Genomic DNA, 25529 nt, shown 5'->3' with positions numbered 1-25529 from the left:
AGCTAGATAGAAACTTCTCCTAAATTCTTACCAAGCTGTAGAAAAACTCATTTTTGTGGAAATGTGCAAGACAAATATCTGAATTGCCTTAAAAGTATCTTCAGAGCTCATAGTATCACTATAGAGAACTTAAAACAATCCATCCAAACCAAACTATGCTATTCTGCTCTTATTTAAAGCCAGCACTCATTCTTTCCCACTGCTTCCAAAGAGGAAAAAGTTATATGAGCTGGACTAAGGTATGAAGAACCAATAGCAGTCAAATTGAGTTAACAACTTAGACCAATGTAAGAGTTGTGCTACAAGAAACAGTTATCAGTTTTCCCCTGTATGATTTTAGCTTTTGAAGTTTCCCCATTTTTTCTAGCTCACAAGATAGTCACCAAAAAAAGCTGAATTCTAAATAATAACCATAGTTATCTACCCTAGAAAATGATGGGGCCAGAGACAGAAACACTGTAAAGCAGCTGTAACAAAAATAATTTATCTGTGATTGAGGAAACGTGTAAGGAATCTGAACTCAAATGTATGGTATATAACTGGTACGTTATTTATATTATGTATGGATGCATATTATATATCTATACATATATATAAAGGCATATATCCATGAAAGCATACATATGTATGGTTAGATACCCTTTATTTCTAGCTGTATATACTTACGAAGGATATCTGGAGCCTGGATTAGACTGAGAAAGTCATCTTCCGTCTCTTGCTGAGCATATTTGAGAAGTGAGCGCTTATGTGCAGCTGTCAGAACCTCCTGAAGAACATCGATGTTTCGAAGCTTTTTGCACAGACCACAGACTCTTAGAGCTTCTTCATGGTAAACAATGGCTTTGCGTAAATGTGCTTTCCCTGGGGGAAAAAAAAAAAAAAAATCAGAAACTGTTGGCTGTCCTCCACAGACAATAAATACAAAGTAATTTTCAAACTGTATCTAGTAGCTGGGTAAAACTGGCAATTACCTAATTGTTTTCTCTGAACTTTGTCCTTTAAAACGGTGAGAACCATCAGTCCTTCAGGCATGTAGTCGTACAACTGGGACAAGGCTTTGTCCTGCTGATCTTCATCATCACCAGACTGCACTATAATAATTTACATAGAACATTAACCATTACACATCTCTTGGTGCCCTGTTCCTTTAGGTGTATTGTTGTGTGGTTATTACTATCTTATCTCCAAACGCAGTCAAACATTTTAACACATATATATTGATGGGAATTTCAAGTTTTTAGGACTTCCGTCAGTTTTATCATCTGCAGTATGTAAGTAATACTTATATGCCAGAACATATTGACAAGAATTGAACCATTTAGTAGCATATTACAGATATAGTATTTCTTTTGTTTCTGCAAAATTAGTTTATTGAACTTTCACATTCTTCTGTAAAGGACAAAAAAGCATGGCCTTGTAACTGAACGGGGAAATGGCTATAAATTAACATATATTGAAACCCCAAAGTTCCTGGCTCCTAGTTCTTGTTCATAGACCAAATTATAACTGTTTATGTGTTTATTATTATTTATATGACTATATAGAAAATGTACAATTCTTACATTCATGGTCACACAGAATGGTGGCAATGAAGTAATGCGCCAGAGCTTTGTAATGGTCTGACTTTATTTGTGCCAGTTTAGACCAGGAATAGGGGATATTCTCTTTCACTGGTTCCTGATTCATTGCAGTGTTAACCAGCATGTAAACCTCTCCCACCTAAAATAAAGCACAGAATTGACGTATGAGAATTTAACATTACTTACTAGGAGCTCAAGTAAGGGATATTATATTCAGCCTTAAGATAATTTCATGTGCACCATATCAAAAAGGGGAAAAAAAAAAAGATGGTTAGAAAGGGTTGGAAATAAGTTTTGAGAAAATTTGAAATTCCATCTCTGATTTTTTTTCCCCTTAAAAGTAAAAATCAATTTTGTACAAGAACAGATAGGCTAAGTCAGTCAATCTATGTGGCTTCAGAGTTCAATAAAAACACCATTTAATAAATGGGTTTTAATTTACAAATGCATCTCATTGTGTTAATTCAGCTGAGAGAAAAAGAGTGAAGCATATTACTTATACGCTAGGTTTGTGCTTCACTTCTGAAACTGGAGTCATATCTAGCCTTAAGTTTGTGTGGTTTAGTTAAAACAGGGCTACTATCCTTTATGCAGAGGAAGTAAAATAGCTTTTCAAGCAGTGAATGCTGCTTTAATGGATCAAACAACTCCACCTGACAGAATCCAAAAATCTTTCCCCTGCAGCTGATCAATCCTACAGGTAAGTCAGGGTGGCTTTACAGGGTTGGTAGGAAAGGCTTTGCCCATTTATCTAGTATGGAACCAATTATGTATCTCCTACTCTGAAACAGCTCAGAAAGCATATTTGTATCTTGTTGACATACCCAATTTTTTATGTCAACAACCTCAATGAAGTATGAACACTACCTTCTGGGTCACAGCCTGCCTCCCCATTTTTCAGGCAAGTCCCAAGACAGCTGTACAGCTACCAATCTGACTCTGCTTATCAGGGTCCTTCCTCCAGTTACAATTTAGTTATTCTTTTGGACTTAAGCTTTTTAGGTTTGCATAACCTCCAGCTGTCCAACAGACAGATTGTGTTCAATACTTAACAGAGAACTACACAAACAACCCTATCCTTTTGTATGTTGTTCTGTGGACAAGATCTGTACTGTTTGAAAGAGCAATATGATAAATAGATTGTAAAAACCTTGCAGCTATTCACGTTTTAATCTTCTGAAAGGTTGTGATTCTTACTGTAGCTTGTGAGCTGTCCTTTGGTACTTTTGGTTTTCAGTAATGGTTGTTAACGTTTAGGTTTAATAAATTCTGTTAATATTACTAGAGGCTGTAGCTAGTAACACAGCACTGGAAACAGTTATTTTAAAGACTAAGTTTTAAGTCTCATAGTTTACCTTGGCAACTTCCTGTGTCATTTTCACTAGTGTGAAGAATTCATTGCGTATTCCAGGAAGACCAATCTGCTCAAAAACACACTCTTGAGCTTGTGCAAGCATCATTTTTACTAGTACGTTCAGCATAGCTGGGCTCATATCATAACTTGGTGTGTGAGTAAAGGTCTCCTTTAAGTAGCTTAGGACTCCTGAAATTACAAAATGGTTTTGTCAGCATTACAAAGAGAGAAACAAGTGAACTTAACTCCAGCACATATGAGTATTGCACTGCAGCAATCTGAAGGGATTCTTAGTACACATGAAATTAAACTGACCTACAGGTTTTGCTTTGCATTACCATCAAACATCTCCAGGCACAGTTCTCAAAATTACAATTCAGAGGAGCAACAGAAGCTTCAAGTTTTAAGGGCAATACCTTCATATTTGCTTATAACAGTTCTTATGATTGACCATAAAGCCATGCTGAACTGAATGTGACTTGTATACGGGAGTGGTAGGATAGGGCTTATACATAGGACAAGAAAAAGAAATCTATGCAACTATAAGGAGGTAGTAGAACCCTTGGATGGAAGGAAAAAACACAAACATATAAAAACTTAATTATGAATCTCCTTTTCAGATGCAGCTAAGTGCATTAAGTGTCCCAATGAAAGCTCAGTTCCATGCCTGTAAGTAAACTAGAACAGTATATTTAATAGGGTAAAACTACATTCTGCTCTAGACATTTGGTTCCACCAACATATTAATCGTTTCTATCATTTATCAAATTAAAAACAAACACTAACTGTAGTGCAAATATTAAGTAACAGTTTCACAGATGGAAGCGTAACCTTCAGCATGCACGTCATCCAACTGGTTTAGTGAGTTCTACTAGCCTGCTAATTGCTGATAATACTACAAAAGTGTAACGATAAGACCTCTGCTTAAGTGTCCCAGCTTCTGTAATCTTACTTCTTGCCACTACATTCAATTCTAGCCATGTTGCGCTGTATTTCCCTACTACCAGTTTCTGAGATTTTTCGTTGCCTGTATGACACTTGTATCTTTTAACTTATTGATACGCCCTTACACAAGTTAGAATTATAGCCATCTCTGCCTTTCTGCACCAAAAACACCAACCCCAAACTTGCCAGGCACATCCCAAGTACTGATGGAGTACCCTACCGAAAGGAACTGAAAGTACAGAATGGGGGTGAAATTTTTTTTAATTCTCAACATACTTCTGCTTATGCAGTAAGCATATACACACCGAGACCTTTGTTGAAGATAAACTGTGCAACATTTTCCATTCAGCACAGAGAAACGGTTAATACAGGCTCTATATCATGTCACTACGAACATAATGAACAGCGTTACAGAGCCATGCACAGGTACAATGAAATGCCTCCTGTGCGCATTGCTCTGGGGCCCTGCAAAGGTACTGTGGTAGCAAATGATGCATTTCAATTTGTGAATTAATTCTGTTCTGCAAATACACTGAAGTGAAAAGCAGTGATTTTTTATTTGCAAAATGGAAGGAGCAGCAGCAAAATGGAGGAATTTCTCCAGTATTGAAGTTTCTTTTAGATGAAATACAAAGGTTGAAAAACAATTTATTTAATAAATACATGAAGAAATACTATCAATTTTTTTTGACAGCTGTGTATTCAAAAGAGGGGGTTTGTGACAATCCAACTCCGCGGTCCACAGTTTGTAGCTGATAAAGCTACCCATACAGTGGAAACCAATAGCCACAGATTGTTAGCGCAGAAATAAATCTTAGGGTACATATTAATTACATAGGTCATGTCTTTAAGCATTATGTGTAGCACAGATGACATTTACAAGAAATTAGAAAATCTACTTGGAAAAAAAAAAAAGCTTCTATAAGATGTTAGTTCAAGGGATATGATTCCCTTTATTAGGATTTGTATTTTTCTTCACTTGGGACAGAGATTGATTATTTTCAACCTGTTTGCCTTCGGAATCTATGGTAAATAGGAAAATATGTAGTCAACTTCCAATGAATTGCAAATTTCGCCAGAGAATACAGTAAGATTAATTTTGAAGAGACCAAGTAGGTTTTAAGCCCTGTATCAACCCTTTGCACTGTTTCTTGTACAGATTTTACACAAATGTAGTATCACTGAGGTAAAAGCAACTATGTTGGTGAAACAAGGAATTAACAATGAAGCAGTTAACACTAGGGCTATTACTCAGACCTTTGAACTGGAGTTCATTAATCGTTAACCACAGTATTCCATGTCTTTATCTGCATGTTCAGACTAGTTCCAGATTTTGAATTAAATCTTCCTCTCAGCTCTTTGCAGGATGTCAGGATGAGATTAGGAACATTTGCATGAAGACCTTCCCAATATTTTTAAATTTGTACCTGCAGCTTTCTGAAAAGCATCAACAGCATTTTCAAGTCCAGCCTGGGTCTGACGATTGCATCTTGTTCCAATCTGGGTGTAGAGGGCTCCAGTGTTGAATAAAATACTAGCTTTTTCAAGCAACAGATTTTGTTGACACACTGGGACACCTGTGAAAGAATCATACCTCGGGAAACAAATATTAGAAAAAGAGTTAAGATTAGCAGAGTCCATTGAAACAACAGATATTTTCATTCTGTTTTTCCAAAAGAACAGTGGAATTCTTAATAATTGTTCTGCTACAGTGGAAATGAAGGTGAATAGAAATACCATTATGTACTGTGACAACAATCTTAAGTGCTGCAAGCCAGAGAATGGCTTTATTTGAGGCTTAGTTTTCAGCAGGTTTTAAAGCAGTGCCTCCTTAAGCATATTATATCTAACTCAAAAGCATCTATAAAACATCACAGAGGCTGAGAGTATACTGGGAAAGTATCCATGTGTGCTGCTATGTTCTCGTACTTAGATGTTGCCAAAGATCAACTACTGGCATGGCCAGATCCTCTACAGCTTGTACTGTAAACTTTCTTCTTGCAGTTATGACTAGAAATTTAACAGTTCCTCTTGGCTGCATGGTAGTCATCTTTTTTCCATCATAAAAATAAAAATTCTGAATTCAGAGTCAAACTTTGCTCATAGATGTAGTAAACACTCCACTATAATAAATCAAGTCAATCCTCCTCTCTTCTGGCCCAAGTGCTCTTCTTAACAAATTGAAGGAGGGGAATTAAGGTCTGACCTGTTCCCCATCTGCTTCGTGCACCAAGGTTCAGAGTCCAGGAAACATCTGCAGTTGTCCAAAATGAAGATTATTTTCTCTCTTTTTCCCTTGTGCTAACCTGTAGCCCAAATCATAATCTAGCCAACTGCTTCACTTTAAGCACGAAAAGGGTATATTGTATTCAGGTTTACTCCTAACACTAAAAAAAAAAAAAATTGACAACACACACTGCAGGGAGCGGGGCGCTGGAAGGATAAACACACTGATGTGCTTCAAATTAAACAGAAGACAGTTAATGATTAACAGTGGTCTGGGGAGAAAAGAAAAAAAAGAAAAAAAAAGGAAAAAAAAAAAAAAGAGCAACAAACATGAACTACACACTTACCATGTAAATAAAATTCCCATGTGCCTGGTGGGTGGGAAAAATCTGTTTTCTACATAACCAAGTTGAAGGAAATAGCTTATCAACATCTCAATGCCAGCTTCATCCCGGCTAGGAGTGCGGCAGGCCTTGAAATACAATAGATTAAAATAAAGTGTATTCTGTTGAGTTACAGGATGAATACTGAAACACCAAGGATAAAGCTCTGCTTCCTTTGGACTTCTGCATATCATAGAAATGTGTGGAATCTGAGAACAGTAAGCTTAAGGCCATATGGATGCATTCCAAATAAGAGTTTTTCAGCTGCACAGAAGTAGCACATAACCTTAAAGGAAGCAAAGAGGATGTGTTTGGCAAGTCTCAGAGTTAATTAAATAAAGATTGTGGCTATTTTATGAAAGCTACAAAGAAAGTTTATGTTTCTAGTATAATGCAGGAAACAAACAATAGTTAGAAATAACCACCATTCCACTACAATGTTTTGCCAGATTAATTCACTTCAACACTCTTCCTGCTGGATTTAAAATACTTTAAAGTAAAAAAAGTAAGGAAGACAAATCTTAGATTTACAAGATTTACAAAGTTGTGTCAATAACTCAATCACTTCGCATAACTTTATCCTTTTCTTCACTTGTTCTTTACTCAAATTGTAAAGCTCTTGGACAAAGGAGATTCATGTTCCATATCTCAGAAATTAAGTCAATAAGAATATGGTAAGTTATAAGTAATAGTGGCATATTCTGATTCCATACAAATGTTATCATTTACAACTGTAGATTAAAGACCTCATGGTATGCCGTACTTGAACTTACTTGTCTTAGATCCATGAGATCTGCTATTTCGTCTTCATACTCAGAACTGTCTTCACTATAATGTTCCAGAATAAAATCCTTAAAAAAAAAAAAAAAAGTAAAAAATTTGGAATTTCTAAAATTAACCTAAGCTATGAATTTTTTTTTCTGCACCTGCAAACAGTACAAAGTTGATTCAGTTGTGATTTGCATGGTGTCTACTCCCTTCCAGTCAATAGTACAGTAACATATAGCAATGAGACTACAAAAAGACAATAGAACTAATAATTTGATTTGGTATCTGAGACAAGATATTTCAGTCTGATGTAAAGGAACCAAACACCTATTACATCAACTTCATTGGGTTTTAAAACAACACCACTTAGTGGTTTTGAAAGGGACAAATGAACCCTGTTAGGTAAAATAACAAGGGAAGCAAGTGACCATAAAAACTTGTTAACAGAAAGAGACTGCCAAATTCTTGTCAGCTATATTAGGGCAATTCCGCTTAATTAACAAAGCTGCAATGACATAAAGTTGTACCATAATCTGACCATGGAGATTAACCTACAGAAGTAAAAGCAAAGACAAATGCTACAGTGATATAAGATGGTTTACCATGAGATAAAAATCTACATTGCACAATACACAGTAGTCCAAAAAATACAGAAAGTGGCTCAAATAGCCAGAAAAGTATATTTAGTCAACAAACAAGCAGTTTTAATGCTGCAACACTGCTTCCCAACTGAGCTAGCTTAGTTAGTGCAAGTTGGAGTATCACTGCGTTATGCTGAGTAAAACCTTCCATTACTACTTCCTTGCACACTTAGAGTAGTAATCAATAGTCTTATTGGAACCAAAAACTGTAGAAAGGATTTTTATTATCTTTGGTTTAACCCTATTGTCTCCAAAGTGGGATTTCTTATAACATCTCCTGACTGCTTGTCCTGGTTAGATATGAGAAACGGCCCAAATAATTGGTGGTTAATTTTTAACATGTTGTGATCTCAGTTTTAGGACAAATAAAAAATAATTTGTACATAAATTACTTCTGCTTCTTTAAACAAATCTGAAATGGAAGTTATTTCTCTTAACTATTCATTCTGAAATGCATCTCTGAAATTTACCTTGAGGGGGAGTGTAAAGTCTACTTCTTTGGTTTCCTTCAGGCCAAGAGGTACCAAGGGAATGCTGAAAGTCTCTCTATGAAAAAAAAAACAAAAAATACTCAAAAATATTTCTTTTCTGTTTGTCTGTTGATAAGATAATTACCTTTGTTTCATTTGATGACAGGAAGTTTGTGTGCTGATGGGTGTTCAGGTAAAAGTTACATAGTTTATAACAGTTCCTTCCTGCCCAAGAAAGTCTGTTTAATGACCTGTGACTCCTCAAGAAGAAAGTGAAGAAAGCTATTTGCCTGTGCTTTTTTTTTTTCCTCTTTCTCATTTGACCCTATTTTTCCTTCAAGGAAGGAAAAGGAAACTCTCAAAGGCTGGTTTACTGCAATTTAGCTCAACCTTTATACACCTGCACAAGTCATATGGACAGAAAATGGCTCCACGGCTGCTAGGAGATCTGCCACGGTAAGAGCTATGGTAATTATAAATAGTTATCATCAGTATTTTATATGCTACCAATGGTTTCATATGTAGAAGTGACATGTGTCTAACACAGGGAAAAGAAGGGCCAAAGTATACCAACTTTAACAGTGAAAGGTCTAAGAGTAGGAAGTCTGAGAACTACTTAGTTTCTAGACAATGCTAGGTGTTAACCTCTAAACAAGTCAACCTCTAAAATACCAAAGGGCAATAAGGATGAGAACTGTGACTTAAAAAAAAATCTGATCCTCAAGAGAATACACATCTGTATCATGGACTTAAACCTGGATCATACTAGTAAACAACACTAGCTAATAAGACTATTATGAATTAAAGAGCACCATTCATCCCTCAAAAGCTACATATATTGCTCTTCCACTAAGCATATTACCCAATTATAAGGTAATAGGCAATTACAAGTTTATCTAATATTTTCATTTTTCCTGAAAACAACTGATTGACTAACCATTGTTTAGAGAGTCCCATCACCAACTACAAAATCCCACAGGTGTGATTCATTTATGGTCTCATCAGCAAAGCCAGCAAAATCACTTTCTTACTGGTGAAAATTCCATCTCGGGAAGGTGGGAGTAGGAATGCAGCTTCCTCAGCAGAGGAAGAGTCCTTAAACTGGTTGGCACAATCCAGAAAGTGGCTCTGCTAACTTGAAAAGGACTTGCAGGATACAGAGCCAAAACACCACTGCAGGTAGTGCAAATGATCTGATTTCTGATGAGGCTTTTAGAAGAAACTGCAACACTTTTACAACAGATTATATCAAGACTTTTTCCCCAAAAGGAAGTGACACACATGCAAAAGAAATCCTAACTTACTGATTTAATGAACTCTAGTACCACCCACAGTCCCTATAGACACCAGCATTTGTCATTCAAAGGAACCGAATTTCTATTTTTTTAAGTTTCTAAGGTGCCACGCCCATGGAGTAAACATCATGGGGGCACTGAACAGTGAGGGAGGTGATGCTGGATTTCCAGAACTGAGTAGAAATAGCATCATGCCTCTCAATCCAGCTGAGATATGTGCAAGCACTGGGAAGGCCAACCCTTTAGATGGTGTAACACAATACGGTGTAACCCAGTAATGTGGGTGTGACCTTATGCTGATGACTACATGCACAATAGATTCAGAGAGCAACTATTAATAGCTATTTGCTATTAATGGCTGGAGAGCAGTTACAGAGGGAATGAGTTATTTTAGCTAATGGAACATAAAAAGCATTTAGAGCTTACAACAAACAGCATCAGAAAGGTAAAACACCATTCCAAACTGATTGGTGAAGTAGGATCAGGAGAGAATAAAAAGCATGCTACTGTCCAGCTGCAAGGCTTATAACTGCCTTGGGGCCTGACCTACTGCTCACCCTTCACTGAGAATCCAAATATTTCAAATATTCTTTAGCTAGAAGAAGGAATAGTACTTCTGGAGTCTTGCTCTCATTCCCACAGCCATAACTTTCATACTGCTCTCTATGCTCACATGCATCTACGAAGACTGGTAAAATCTTGAACAAAGAACATTTTCACATCAAATAGTTGTCAAAGTTTGCCATGGGGATGAAGAGCAGGAACTTTAGCATAAGGTTTTTTGAGAAAAGAGAAACGTAGATATTTTGCATCAGGTCACCATTCATTTGAAAGATACCCTACTGGAAATGTGCTTAGTCCCTCTACATTAAGAATTCCTTGTAGTCTACCTGGAAGTTAACACCTAACTGAGAATAGCGCTAAGAGGGACCCAAAATTATACCCCCCTCAAATGAAGTGCTTCAATTTGTGTCTTGAACTGCTCACGTTAATCAAATAGTAAACATTTAGTTTTAGGAGCAACAAGCCATCTAACCGATACAGAAATCATTGCAGTGTTCAGGCAATGAATAATCTTTAACTCTGAAGATTTATCTTTGAGGAGTCCATTGCAATTTGAAGTTTAGCGTGCTCTTTAAAGTTGGGAAAATATCTTGGAAAAAATCCAACTTAATATACTAAAAATTTCTGGTTTAGCCAGCTAATTTATGGATTTCTATCACTGAAGTGCACACCTTAAAGATTACCTCAAGTCTGCTTTGAACTCCAAATCAGTGTTGTAGTTCTATTCTCCAGCTAAAGAGAGGACTGTTGTATGCACTGCATTTGAGAACAGATGCTGTATCACTAGGTTTGCTCAGTCCAGAATGCACTTTGAACCAATTAGCCATTCTAGTACTGGAAATTCTGCTCAGTGCCATGTGTCTCCCCATACAGCCCCAAGAGCTTTCAATTCTCGCAATACTCTCCTCCACAAAGGAACCCCTTATCTAAGGATTAGCGGTACATACCTTTCCCAAGTGAAAGACAAATATGCAGACTAACCCTTAGTCAACAAATCTACCATCAAATATGTTCTCTTCCTATCAAGCTCTCTGTTCTTTCACGTAATTACTGTCCAGCATTCACATTCACCTAGAAACAATTTTGTTTCCAAGGGTAAACAGAAGACCTGTTAATAACTGAGTAACTTATACTTACTCTGTATTTTGATAAACTTCTACTGATATATTAAGTCCTTCCAATTCCTCCTTTAAGATCTGCAGGTCTGAGTTTACAAAACTCAGTTCCAGTAGTACCTGCTCTCGTACTTTGTTGTTGTTGGTTGCTCTGCAGAAAGAAAGAGACATAAAATTTTTTGTTGCTGAGGAAAAGGTTTTGTACATAAGCTTGGTTGACCCCATTGCTAGCATTCTCAGCATTTTTAAGATTTTTTTTTTTTTTTTTTAACCTCCTTAAGAGATGATACGAGACCTTATGTTTCAGAATTTATTAGGTTTTTCTGTCAAGAGAGAGCCTGGGATAGTTTCCAGATAACAGCACACAAACACATAGAAGGTTTGCTGTGCTACATTTTTTTGCGTGATTAAGGTCAAGCTTGTTTTCAGATACATTAATCAACAAAACTAAAGCATCTTAAAAAGAATCACCATCCTATTTTTGGATTATGTGATCTTCCTAGAAGAAGATATGAGGGTGGAGGTGGGGGGAGTCAGGAGATATTTTTTCAAAAGAGACTTTCCCACTTTCCAAATTGAATCATGATCTGCTGAGAGTTCTGATCTTAAGAATAAAAGAAAACAACTTTCCCATAAAACTGTTACTACAAAATGTTTTACAACCAAATATACAGATAGAAAGACTTTTTTTAGTACAATACAATTTTCTATATATATTTATTTTTAATACAATTTTTTCTATAATTTTATTTTGTTAGATGCAAATAGGATTTTTTTGTTTGCTTGTTTCCTTTGCCATTTATATATTTACATGACAACATTTTGAACTGCTAGCACAGTGGATGTTAGTATTTAGCCCCCAGAGCATTTCTGTGTGATTTTTTATTTGTGTATTTCAGGATATTATATCACTATTTATAACCTGATTCTCCATACAGTATTACTGTTTTCAAGACACTTAAACTGTTATCTATAATCACAGGTATGAGTTTAAGATAAAAGGCCTGGATCCATATCCAGGCTTAAGATATTGTATCCCACATTAGAGAGTCCAAATCATTAGACAATGACAAACTTATTTTAAGTTTGCAGCATCTTGCATTTACCTTTAAGATAAAATTCACCTTCATAAATATTTATGAACAACCCTCTCACACATCTAGGCTCCACTTGGAACAATGCTCCAGTTTTATGGAGCACCTTGGTGAAGAATTAGTTATTCCAAGGCTAAAACTCTAAGCTTGTACTTCATATTATATATATATGCGTTATATGTGAATCTTCTATGCTGTACTTCATTGAATACCTGAGATTGCTTAAATTAAGCAATGTTAACATCTGCTGCCCGCATAAGCCAAACTGGACACAAATATAGGGTAGAGTGGATCTTCCTTGATAAAGGCAGCACTACATAGATAACTGGGCAATCTTTGATGCTAGCAGCAATTTAATTGCCATGTTATTAAGGCTCCATGTTTGGTCTAGCTTACCATCCTCCACAGAAGAGATTCTAATATCTTTTTCAGAAACCCCAATGTTCCATCCAGGTGAACTTCTATAATACAGCTATATTGCTTTCAACATCCATGCAATTTAGAGTTAATTTGATTACCTTTTCATGTTTTTGCACTGTAGACATACTTTGTGAATGACAAACAGCAAAAGACAGCAACAGGGGCAATGTGATATCCTTGAGATCCACATAACTCTACTCCAAATTCAGTTTTAACTCAGAACTTCCAGAACAAAAGACAATAAGGAGAGGGTGACTTTCAGAAGTTGTAAAAACAAAAGTCTTTGCACTATATGGATCATTTGTTTCAAGCCTAGCGTTTACTTTCAGCCAAAAGTAAAGAAACACGCATTTCCAGTTTTTTCTCAAGTCCTATTGCAGGAGGCTCCTTGTGGACAGCAATCTGTTTGCTTCTTTTAGAACTTGATGAAATGCAAACAGAATCTGAAAACATAAAGCTTGTTTATTTATGTTTTTCCTTAGGAGACCATAAATACATCTAGTCATCTGAACTGTCTAGTGGTCAGATTACTTTTAAAATTACTTCTTTCAAAGAACTAGCAAGTATTAATAGACTAACAGGTATAAATTCATTCTAGATTTTTAATAACTTAGAAAGAAGTCTGATCGTGTACTCTTCAAATAGGCTTAGTTCCCACTCTTGTCAGTAGCAACTTCAGTATTTCGGCAGCTAATATTGGTATCAGGAGCCAAACTTTAGGACATCTTTAGGTTGAATGTTAGAGTAGCCAGTGTTCACATTAGATACTACTCATCTCTTTAGCCTTTCCAAAACACTCCTGAGTTGGCACGCAGAAACATCTACTGAATGAACAGTGTTCAGTTTCAAAAGCAGATTTAAGAATTTTGCTATGTGTACAGAAGATAGCAAAAGACCCTAAGACTTACTCCTTAAATCAATTACCAGAAAACAAAGCAAAATTAAGTCAGTCACAGAGGCTAAAACTACCAACTCTCTTGCCAAGAGTGGAGATAAAGGCAGGTGACAGGCAAAGAGCAACCCATCAATTAATGGCAAGTGTAAAAAACATTAATTTATCCAAGCATTTTCACTTCTCCAAGGGAAGTATATTGACCAGGTTTTTGTTCTTAGAGATCCATTGTTGCTCCAGTTGCAGAGAAACAGATACTGTAGCAGACTATTGCAGATGAGTATTGGAGAAATTTTCAGTTCTTCTGTGTAACAGAGGGATGGATTGCTGGAAAGCTACAGGACTGTTTGCTAAGCAGTTAATCACAGGATATAATAGCCTCAAGACAGGGTCAACATAAGGCTATTCCTATGGGGACAGCCACATAAGAAACTGTGTCTTAAAAAAAAAAAAACTTCATTGACAAAATATAATAGATAAAGGGCAAAGTCTCCTCCAGTTACTTCAAACCATGGGAGAATTTGGTGGCAACTGTAACCCAGCTCAAATTAGATGTGCGCTACCCTGCCACTCCTGTATCACTACTACATGGAATAAATAAGGTAACTGATGGTCCTTTCCTCTGTGGAGCACAGATCTAAAGGATCAGCATAGCAACAATACCTTGAAGGTGTAAAAAGGACTCATTACAATATTCAGCAAGGTTCACTTGCCATTATTACTAGCAATAAAGCTGATCAAACAGAGCAACGTAAGCTAGTCTAACATTCCGCTCGTTTGCTACAGCATAGCAGCTTTGAAAGTGCACTTTATAGCAGGTAATGACTCTATAGAGCTACAGCATTAAAAAAAAACTTCAGGGAGACTCACAAAGCATCCAGCAGTAATTTATGCAGCATGTTAGGGGAGCAGTTAGGCAGACTGGGAAAAAGCAATAGCTGAGAGACTTTTTAAATTTTTTTTTTTTAAATAATTTGTTGCCTAGGCAAGAGAACTAGGAAGTCGTCATGACACATACCTTAGAAGATTTTCAGCACCAGCTCTCATTCTTACTGCTCTTAAGATCTGTTGGTTTAGGACAGCTCTTTGATTTTGCAGTTTGCTTCGACCAGTCTCAGCAAGAGGATTACATCCCTAGAATTAAGGAAACAAGTTTTTTTGTTGCTGTTGGAAGAGACTGAAAAGGGACTAACACTGAATTTGAATGAACTTTAATGGCAGGAGTTCTGTATGAATACAAATTAACTACATTGACATCAATGATGAATGACTGACAGTGTTTCTTTTCTCAAACTTGGTCATTAAAAGAGAAAGAGACACCATGACCAAAGTATCTGACATTAAAATCCAGGCATAAATATTTGTTTTAAAGCTTACATACATGTGTGAGCCAGTCTGCTCTCCCCTAAAAATCTTTTAAAGCTGTTTTCCAATTATAACCAAATTTGACAGAGTGTTATTAAGTTTCTACAGGTTCCAGAAAAACAGTATCTGGCAAGGCAGTAACTCCTATCAAAGCTTCTGCTTAACCTTTGCAAAATATCTCCAGTTCCACATTGGGATATATGCAGCCTTGAAATACAACTCTGTCAAAAACAGGCTTTGGTGGCACCACTGCTCACAGTTTTAAGAACCCTTCTAAGGATCTCTGCTCTTGTTCCTTCTAGCACTGAGACCTTCAGTACAATTCCTACCCCTCCTTCCCTAGGTTCCTCTCTTTACAATTCAAACTTATTTTTGGCACAATACTGCTTATCTGTACAGCTCTTCTTCACACCCAGGAAATGCTCTTGGATCTTTAAGTCTACCCTGCCCTAATCCAACAGCACCTTTGCGTACTGCACCAAAAAGGTAAAATATGATTAAGCATTTTCATCTGTGTATGTTCACAGTGCCAGATGCAATGATTTATCAGTCCATCAGTTTTTCTTGTTACCTGTTGGCCAAAAAAAGATTATATATTGATAGCTCAGTATCAAGTAAGACAGGAAATGGAATAATATGAGATGGGGTAAGATTGGATATGGAATAATAGAGCTTGACAGGGTAAGATGATGATTATACCTTCAGATACTCATCAAATTAAGCCCTTAAAAAGTAAAGCATGAAATCCAGAATTCACAAGAATGCTCCTGTGTACATGTATACCTTACACAAGCACAAGACTCAAACTACTGCAACCTGTGTTTGAGCAGGACTGAGCCATTGTATTCTGGTGAGCACTTACAAGCAAAAACTGTTATGGATGAATAGGACTGCATGTTTGTCCTTTTTTTTTTTTTTTTTTTTTTTTAAGGGAAACACAATCTTATCACCTTTTTTAAAAAGGTTAGAAGTTTCACTTCCACTTTTTTATTCTTTGCCCCTGCCCCCGCTTTTTTTTGAAGTATCAAATGTCTTTGAATATTAATACTCATTTATAGCCAACCAGCACATCCCTGCAGCCTTAACTACTGATTCCGAAGCAAGACCACTCTGTTTTACGGCTTACTGTTAAATAAAGCATGTCCTTTTGAGTGGCCTTGCTGGGTATCATTACAAAGCTTATTAGGGTCCTACTGGATCATGCCTTACACAAGAAGGGGGCTCAGATCTGTCTGATACAAGTCTTCCCTCAAGTACTCCAGCCACTAAATTATGCACGATTTTGTATCTCTCCCTCTTCCTTTTGATTAGAAAAATTTGGTTTTGATATAATAGCATTTAAAAGTCTCTCAACAAACTTTAATTATAAGTGGTCAAGCAATGAAGTACCAGCACAACAAAAGCAAGTATTTAAATAGAACATGAGGTTCTAATCATCTACTTGAAGTTCAGTTCTTATTTAGGTTCACAAGTGAAAGCAAATTGCCTTGACAATGGAGAAACGAGCTGATCAATCCAGACTACACTAGTTCAATTGAGAAAGCACTTAGCCTAATACTGTTAATTTTAAATCCCTAGTTTGAAAAGTTTGTAGTAAAGAGGTGAAATGACAGGAAGCTTGTGCAAACATCTTCAGAAGCAGATAACTTGAAAAAACATGCCACATTAAATTATTCTCATTGCAGAAATGTTTCTGCATTGAAATACCAATTACAGCAGAAGCCCAAAACTTGGGTGTGCAGTATAAACTCTCTTCATTGAGAAAGCACTGGCAGCAAGCACAATACACAGAAGATGAACTTCTTACTGGAAAGGACATGGACATGTAGCAAACTCATTCATTCATTCATCTCAGATTAACAGCCCTTTAACTACTAAATACGCTCCTTTACACATTTATATGCAGAGACATAAGCAAGGCACACCTAAAGGTACAACATGGTCTTGCACCCACAAGTTGCTTTCTGCTCTTAGCCTGTTTCTTTTTCTGGGCTGCCACTGTTTTTCCGACTTTGCTTTTTCTTCACTTTGTGTTGTATAATCTTTCTCTACTACTGGTATTCAAAGTCTTCTCTCCTTCCATTCTATCCATGCCATTTTTCATTTGAACCTTGCCAAATTATTTCCTCTTGCTTTCTCCATTCAGTTTGAATACTTGATTCTCATCTTGGGCCTGTCGTCTCTATATCCCTGTATAGGCCTGTGATGCTTTCTTCCAACTTCTTTCTTGCCCACTTAGTCCAAGCATCCTTCCTAAACATATCCTTGCCTTTGCCCTTATCTTCATTTTCTCTGTAAAGCTGCGGCTTCTTTGCAGAACTCCCTGTCCTTCCTGTGTGCCAAACAAGTTTCATGACATCATTCAAATACTTCTTTACAGCTCTACTTCTGAGAAATTTTTCAGGAAGATCAACTGCCTGACTCCCAAGCCCATTAAACTCAGTAGATGTGGTGTGTTTATTTCAGTGGACCTTTGATCGAGCTCCAGCCCAGAAATCAAACAAGCTCCCATTGAACGATGAGTGTAAAACTGCAATGATCTTAAACTCTGTGCAAAGAGAAAAAGTGGCAGAGATGTTTCCCTGTATTTCAGGACCAGCCACTAATCTCTGTATGAAGCTTTAATGCAAAAACAGGCCTGGGGCCTAAGAGGACAAGGCACTGACAGACTGAGGCATCCGTATCACCTCCAGTGTGCCTGGAAGTGCTGTCTTCTTGATGAAAGGCTTCTTGTAGATAGAGGAGTCTGTTTTCAGAATAGGCTCACCTGCTGCAAGCATATGTCTCCCATTTACTTCTCAAGGCCTATAAAGAATTGTATTTTACCTTTTGGAAAACATTGCTTTTTACATCTCCTGTACAAGGGGTACGGACACTCAGCTAGTTTATGTTCATTTGCAGGCTTGAACTCTTTATGTAATCAGGCTGCCAGAAAACTGATGGGTAGAAGTCTGCATAGAGGACAGTGAAAATAACCAGCATCTGCAAAAAAACATAGGAAATACACAATCTGGGGAAGATTCTCCCTTATGTAAAGCATAAGTTCTGTGTACTAAAAAATTATTTTGCAGACAGGTCCAAGAAAGTGCTTAATTTTGTTTTCTCCCATGTAGAAGATCGCTCTCCCAGACAGCATTTGCGCTTGGTTCACATTTGGACAATCCCAAGAATGTTAATGTTCAGTTCATTTCAATATCTGGCAGCCAAACTTCCCAGCGGTTTCCACACCTACTGTTTCATTTCTTGTCAACAGGATGCTAGATGCTTCATTTAATTACTGTTTATTTCTTTGCTGAGCCAAGACAACTTGGAGAGTGAACTGGATTTTACCCTGGCTTATACGCTATCAGTAAAATTATTAAACAGCAACAAAAGAATGGTTATTACTAGGAAGCTGCAAAAATGACCAAGAATGGAGTATGATTTAAGCTTTCATTGCATGCATTTGGGGGGGGGAGGAAGACAAGTAAATCGAGTAACTTTGCTGTGGAGAAAATTCAAATAATAAACTCAGCTATCCGTTTTAGAGCCTTTTTTCCCCCTCAGAGCATAGCTGCACTTCATAAAGCAGTGTTTAAAGTGCTTAAATATTATTATCCTTAGCTCCTGAACCAATAAAAGCTTTTTAAAACCTGAAGTTCAGTTAGCTAGTTACTTTATTTCTTCCTGCTTGGTTGAATAGCATTGTTGAACTGTAGAATCAGGAAGCTGATATGTTTTTAATGTATCATTATCAGAGGCAAGACCTGTACAAGAGTTACAGATTCTTGCCATATGTTGTTTTAGTATCAGAAATCCATTTGAGATGGACACAAAAATCATGACTGTTTGCCAAACAATGAGTAATTGCAGTAAGCATTTCAAATTAACATAAATATGATTTATGAAGTAGTGGTTTGAACTTTTAAGATGAGCCACAGACTGAAGGTGACACAGAGTTGAAACTAGGTGTGCCTTCTTGCTTAAAATAAAACATTCCTTTCCAGCCAGTGCAACCTGTGCTGCTTGTCAAGCCCAGTATTGTACACAAATGGCCATATCCTCCAGATATTTAAACGTGTATGCAATCTAACTTACGCATATAACTTCTTTGGCTGTAACAGCAATTGTAGTAAACAGAATGATTCACACCAGTATGTCTAGAACTGATCCTAAGTCCTGCTAAATTATTATGTTTATTTCCTTACCTTCTTCCACTACTATAATTAAAGTTTCTCTTTGCATGTTTCCACTAGTTCAGTTTGAAATTTTAGCTATATACTGCAAGTTTTTCAATAGCAGAAGTTTTATATGAGTTAAAAAAAAAAAAAAAAAAAAAGGCAGGAAGATCTGGTCTTCCAGAGCGTAGTCTACTTGTGCCATGAACAAGTATTTTACAGTTCTAAGTTCCTGGCCCCAAAGATTAATATAAAGTTTTAGAACTAATTATTGTATTAAATTCCAAATACGTATTTTCTGTACAATATTCCATCTTGTCACAGCACTTACTAAGCAAAATGAAAATTAGTAATTCATCAGAGATGTCTGTCTCTTGACTAACCAAGTTGCAGATGATTCTTAGTTTCACATGAAGGCCTACTTTCAGTTTTAGGTTTTATGAATTTGTATATGATGAGTGGATACGGCATGACAGGGAGTATGAATCATCACAACATTGTTTCGGTCCCACCAGGCAAGTGGAAAGAGAACAAATAGGCAAATAAATATTCCTGTGTCAATGCTAATGTTGACGGTTGCCGGGCTACTAATGACTAAAAAGAGCCACATGAGCTAAATGCCAGTGGAAGCACAAGTGTAGCAGGTTGGTAAACTGAGACATTGGAGGGGAAAGCCCTGCAGAAGAAACCCCAAAAGCTAAGGAGGGGAAGGAGAGAGAATAATTAGGGAAGTGCTGATTCATGAGTTGGTTACCATACCTATCATCATTTTCAGCCTAGTGCTTCATTTATAGAACTGCTTGTTTTCTGTTTTTAGCCTTTCCCCCTGACAGGAAGGACTAATATATACTGTCTTTCTTTTTGAATCATCAGCTTCGTCTATATGATAAGTATCCAGCCTCACAGATGGAACCAAAGCTTTAAGAAAGGGAAAAGAAAATATGCACCTTCATTAAACTGATCAGAATCTAAAGATTCATTAAGCTAGCTGTCCTACTGCTCTGCCTCTACATAGCACAATGGACTGCTATCCAAAACAACCAAATTGAAGACCAGATGCTTAGTGTTGTACCAGCAGATGCTTGGAGAGCTACAGAAAGGGTAACCTTGGAAAATGAACTATGGCTTTTTCTTATCATTTATTGCAACTTCCTGACTGATTAGGGAATTTGCAAAGTTACAGTCTGCATAAGGTGTTACAAAGCAGTAAACCAAGATGGGAAAGATATAGTAGAAAGAACTTGCTAGGTATCTCTTCCTTGCTCTGCTCCTACCCACCCCCCCCAAAAAAAAAACCAAACCCAAACAAAAAAAAAAAAAAACAAAAAAAAAACCAAACAGAGCAGGCATAGCCCTACTAATAGATCACCACGCAAGTGTTGGATCCTGTCACTGGATGAGTACTACTTTATAAATATCCTGAGTTCTGTATATTGACATGTTTTGGGGATATTTACTTTGTGAAAACTTACTGGTTAAGTGGGGTGGGGCGCTGTAATGAAAAAAGAAAAAAAGAAGGGGAGAACAGCTTGAAAAAGAGAGCTGTTTCTCCCACAAGAATTCAAAAGTAACTAAAAAAAACCAGGAAGAGGTCTGAGAGGCCAAGTGATCCACAGAACCATGGGAGGCTTGAAGAATAACTCTCCCAGAGGTGGGAGAAGCATCTCGTACAAGCAAAGCAGCACACAAGGACAGACCTGCTTTAATTACTATTGGTCTGTTGAAAAGTCCTTCCTGTCTAAATGCCTTGCTCTACTTCTAAAACAAATTGTTCTTTGCTCTTATCATTATTTTTGTCATTATTTTCTGCTGACCACAGACTTTCATAAGGAACAAAGATTGGAGACAGAATCTGGATGGACATGCAGGACATGCATGGTTGATTCACAGGCTGCTGCCAGTAATAGCGAAAGAATGTGGAACTCTGCACAAAGGAGGTCAAGGCAGGAGGCTGACGGTCCAAGAGCACTCGCACCACACAGGAGTACAGGTACAGTTTGCCCTGGCAATGTACTATGGAATACACTGAACTAAGCTATCAACATGTGATGTGATTTGAGATAAAACAGTAGGAGAACCAGTTTCCTGGGGCATTATCTTCCCAGAAAGTAAAAAGTTCTAGACAGAAGCTCCATCTTCTTTTTGATGGAAAGTAAGGCGCTTCTTCCACTCTGCCATATCCTCTTCAGGACACCATCAAGGATTTCTTTGTTGTTGTTGTTTGGTTTTAAAACAAAAATCCTTCTCACAAGTTTGGCTGCAGCTAATCAAATGGTTAAAGAGAGTTGTTTTGGAGGGGACGTATAAGGGGAAGGGAATAGGGGTAACACTGACAGAGTTGCATATACTCTGTGTGGCTGCACAGGTAATCTCCTTAAAACTAGATATTTAGATTTAAAAAAAAAAAAAAAGCAGCCAAGCCAGCTCAAAGCATCTTATAGTTTTAAGGAAATTTTAATTTTGCCTATATAAATATGACAGGCCTTTGCCATGGGGAAAAAGGAGATAATGGACAGAGATGGGGTAAAGGAAAGAGGACAAGGTTCCTACAGAGCAGCTATGACATCACTGGAAAGGAATGGAGAGAGGGAATCTGAGGAAAGGTGCAAGTGGACCGCAGTAGCTGCCACCCATCACATCTCAGACTCACCTGGCAGTGTCACAGCAAGCCTAACTTTCTAGTGTGGCAACAGAAGTCAAAGCAGGAAACAGGATTGTGCATGTGTTTCTACATTCCTGGTCACAGCCCTTTACATAGAGCCAGTCATAGTTTTACAGGGCCTCCTCCCTACAGGAAAAAAAAAAGTGCTAAACAAGAATTAAGTAAGTTGGTTTACATATTGCAACTTGGGGGTACTGAGGGTTGTTTTCTGTTATGCTGTATTTAAGACTTCAAAAAGCGTAATACACAAAAGGGTACTATACAAACTTTGAGCATACTTCCCACAGTAATCCATTCATCAAAAGAAAATATCAAAAGTCTAAAACAAATGGATATTGTATGAATTGCTCAATTTTTCTCAACTATAAAATTTCATTGTGCACAATATTCTTGCAAAGTATGGAAGGCAACCTCATTGTGTAAATAGGGCTTGGAAGCCCTTTTGTGAGCAGGACTGATACAAAGCAAGTGTTTTCACCTTGCTCCACAGCTTATAGAATAAAAAGGTCAATTAAGTAAATGTCTTTTGATCTAAGAACACAAGGACTAGTCTTGGAAACTGATGTGATTCTGCACCAACAAAACTGGTAAACCAACTCTCAAATCCTTTCAGGAAAACAAAAAGTATTGTGATTTAAAAAGGGCCAGGAAAGCGATACAAAGGAACTTGGCGGGGGTGGGGGGGGTGGGGGGGTAGGGAAAAGACCCATGGACACACATGAACAGCTCAATCACTAGTTTCAGTTACATGAAATCACCTAGCATACCATTCCAATGAACACGTAAAGCCTGAACATACTATGTTCAAAGTATCTCCTTGGGTTCACAGCTTCTATCTGTTCAAGATTCCAGGAGTGGGATTGCTCTGGTTGGTGTTTTTTTTCCTCCCTCCTTCTCTTAGAACTATTGAGTCAGAATGAAAGCTCTGATCTTTGAGACCATTCAACTAATGTATAACAAGGAATACCGGTTTCCTGCTTACATCTAACTTTTAGGGACAAAAGGCTTTGAGCATCTAGCCTGATGTGAAGTTTACAACTTTTTAATAAAGACACTTAGGAGCTGGATGAACCTTTCAAAGATCTGATTGAACAGAGGGAAGAATGTTCCACTACAACACTGGCTCACCGAGATTTAATATCAGATTCATATCCATTTTCTACTGTTTTAAGACTTAAGTAATTCAAAAGTGGGAAAGATGCTCATGATTAGGTATAAAATTTATCTTACAGTATTTTCATTATGAGAAAAACTTCATTCCTGTCCAGGATATGGGTTTTACACTCATCTAATGCTGTTTCAGTTAATTTAACCCTAATGTACAATTTAATTGAAAATAAACTCAGTCCTTTAGCAAGTCTGAGTGCACGAGATATACTCCTCTTATGACTTACGAAGCACAACTTGGCTATTAAACTTCAGTTAGTCCTCGTCAGTAAAAACAAACAGGTTGAAGAGTTGATTTATCTAACTTAACGAACTTGACAAATTCATGAAAAGTCAACTTTTTTGTTGTGTGCCTCAAGGCAGTCTACAAGCATCCCCTACTATAGAAAACAAAGCTGTGAAAACTCTAAATAATTACAACTTTTGGAAATCAATTACATGATTTCCTGCTACAGACTACTAAGAAAGAAGTGATTACTCAAATATTGTAGTAGGATTACTCACATGAAGAAACCAGACAAGATTTGGTCCAAGTTTTGTTTCAGTCTGTCTAGTTATTTTATACGGCAGTACTGATTCCTTGGGCACAGGTAAAACTTAGCTCTTTCCAGCTGCAGTTCCTCTGCTAAAGGGCAATATTGTTGCTTAAGCTCCTGCAGGCTTATGAATTTGGTGACTACCGGGGGCAAAAACCGGACAGCCTGTAAAGAGGACAGAGCGCAAAGCATATGTGCCTCCCTACCGTGTAATCCAGGTAGTAGCTGAAGTGCATCGTAGCAATATTTTTGTGCAGAGGTGAGCAGCAACAACATGATGTATGAGGCTTTTTTTTTTTTCCCCTCCATAGAATAAACTATTTATGGTCTCTAATGCAGAATCTATACCAAAACCCCCGTATACCTACACTTCTATTTGAAGCCCATCAACAAAAGTTACAGGCGCGGAGAACTTAAAAACAGCGAGAGAATGCTGAATCAAAGCTTCCCGAAAACGGCACTTACTGCCCTTTACCTCCGGTGAAGTTCATAGAAGCCCATAGGGCTGCATTACAGGCGATACTTAACTATAATTACTGTTGTGTAGAAAGAACTCAGGTGCAGGTTATGGCATAAGCCGCCCACTCAGTCTGAAAAGTAATTAGTGTCGATGTTCATTAAAAACTTCCTAACGAGTCTGTTAACTTCACTGCCTTACTCCAATAAACTTTCTTACAGGTACACAAGGCAATTTACTAGAGAGCGAGCGAGGAGACGCAGTGAAGAGCTTACAGGGAAGGGCGCAGGGGAAAAGAAAAAAAAAAGGCGGCAAAAAGAAGGCCGTCAAGTGGAATTTCGCTGGTTTTGTACAGGTGTGAGTGCTCCTGTCCTTCAAGGTGAAGCCCAGCTCAGAAGCAGCGGAGGGTCGGTCGCTCCGGCGGCGGCCGCCGCCCGGGACCCCGCGGAGCGCCCCGCCCGCGCCGCCGCCAGCTCAACGCGTACTCCCCAGCCGGGGCCCGGCTCCGGGCGCTCCCCTGCCCCGGCCAGGCAGACGCGCTCAGCCGGAGCCGAGGTCCCCAGCTCGCCTCCTTCCCTCCCTCGCCCCCCCGAGGCAGCTCCCCGCCGCCGCGCGCTGCCGAGGGACGGAGCTCACGACGCTCCGCCAGGAGAAAGCGGCCCGCCAGCGGCGGACGGTTCGGACCGCCGAACCCCAAGTGCCCGGGGGACACAGCCCACGGGGGACACAGCCCACCGCCCCCGAGCGGGCCGCCGCGCCTCCCACCTTCCGAAAGTAGCCGTCCTCCGCCGGCTCCGCCGCCTGGCAGCCGCGGGGCGGCAGGGCGTCTGTCATCTCCGAGCGAGCCAGCCGTCCCTCCGCCGCTGCGAACCGAGCGCTGCTACGGGGAGCCGCGACCCTGCGGTAAATGTCGGCGCTGCCCCACGGCGCCGCCCGGCTCCACCTCCGGTGGTGGCGGGGAGGAGCTGCCCCGCCCCACAGCGCTGCCCCTCCGCCGCCGCGGCGAGGTCCTTGCGGCGACCGCCGAGCCGCTCCCCGCGGAAGCGGGGCGGGTGAGGTGCCCCTCGTCGGGAGACAGGGCCGTGGCTGTGACCGCCTGGAAGCGGAGCCCGGCACCCCGCTGCGCGGCGGCGGTTCAGCCTACCCCTCCCCGGCCCTCCGGCTGTGCTCCGCGCTCCGCTGAAGCGTGTCGGAGTCCGGCTGGCTGCCCCGAAGGGACCGCTCGCCTCTTGCCGCTTCCCCACGGCCTCCCCCTGCCGCTGCGCCTGGCGACGGCACCCGGGGGTGGCCGCCCGGGGCGCCCCCCCCCGCCCCGGCACCGTGGGGCCGCCGCCAGCTTTCCCTGGGGCCCGCCTCGGGGAGATAAGGTTTCCCGCGGGTGGCCGCCCCTCGGCGCGGGCTCCTTCCTCCGAGAGGGCTGCTCCCCAAACCCGGGGGT

General features: G+C 39.1%; 1 protein-coding gene across 2 annotated transcripts in view; it reads right to left on the bottom strand.

Moving 5' to 3' along the window:
• RHPN2 (rhophilin Rho GTPase binding protein 2) overlaps nucleotides 1–25001 on the bottom strand; it is a 29899-nt gene extending 4898 nt beyond the window's left edge. The window contains exons 1-12 of one of the 2 annotated variants that reach the window (XM_052797204.1): nucleotides 24857–24931; nucleotides 17939–18094; nucleotides 14766–14881; nucleotides 11364–11492; nucleotides 8368–8443; nucleotides 7262–7339; nucleotides 6453–6577; nucleotides 5307–5473; nucleotides 2936–3123; nucleotides 1563–1719; nucleotides 972–1091; nucleotides 667–861 (exon numbers count right to left, since the gene is read on the bottom strand). In XM_052797204.1, coding sequence (XP_052653164.1) covers nucleotides 667–861; nucleotides 972–1091; nucleotides 1563–1719; nucleotides 2936–3123; nucleotides 5307–5473; nucleotides 6453–6577; nucleotides 7262–7339; nucleotides 8368–8443; nucleotides 11364–11492; nucleotides 14766–14794 — 1264 coding nt within the window. In that variant the 5' untranslated portion in view covers nucleotides 14795–14881; nucleotides 17939–18094; nucleotides 24857–24931. Of the gene's footprint in view, nucleotides 1–666; nucleotides 862–971; nucleotides 1092–1562; nucleotides 1720–2935; nucleotides 3124–5306; nucleotides 5474–6452; nucleotides 6578–7261; nucleotides 7340–8367; nucleotides 8444–11363; nucleotides 11493–14765; nucleotides 14882–17938; nucleotides 18095–24856 lie in introns of both variants that reach the window. The other variant, XM_052797203.1, reaches the window with a different exon arrangement.
• Between the last annotated feature and the right edge of the window lie 528 nt (nucleotides 25002–25529).

This window comes from Harpia harpyja, chromosome 9 (genome assembly GCF_026419915.1).
Source record: "Harpia harpyja isolate bHarHar1 chromosome 9, bHarHar1 primary haplotype, whole genome shotgun sequence".
NCBI lineage: Eukaryota > Metazoa > Chordata > Aves > Accipitriformes > Accipitridae > Harpia > Harpia harpyja.
This window is presented reverse-complemented; position numbering and strand designations above follow the sequence as displayed.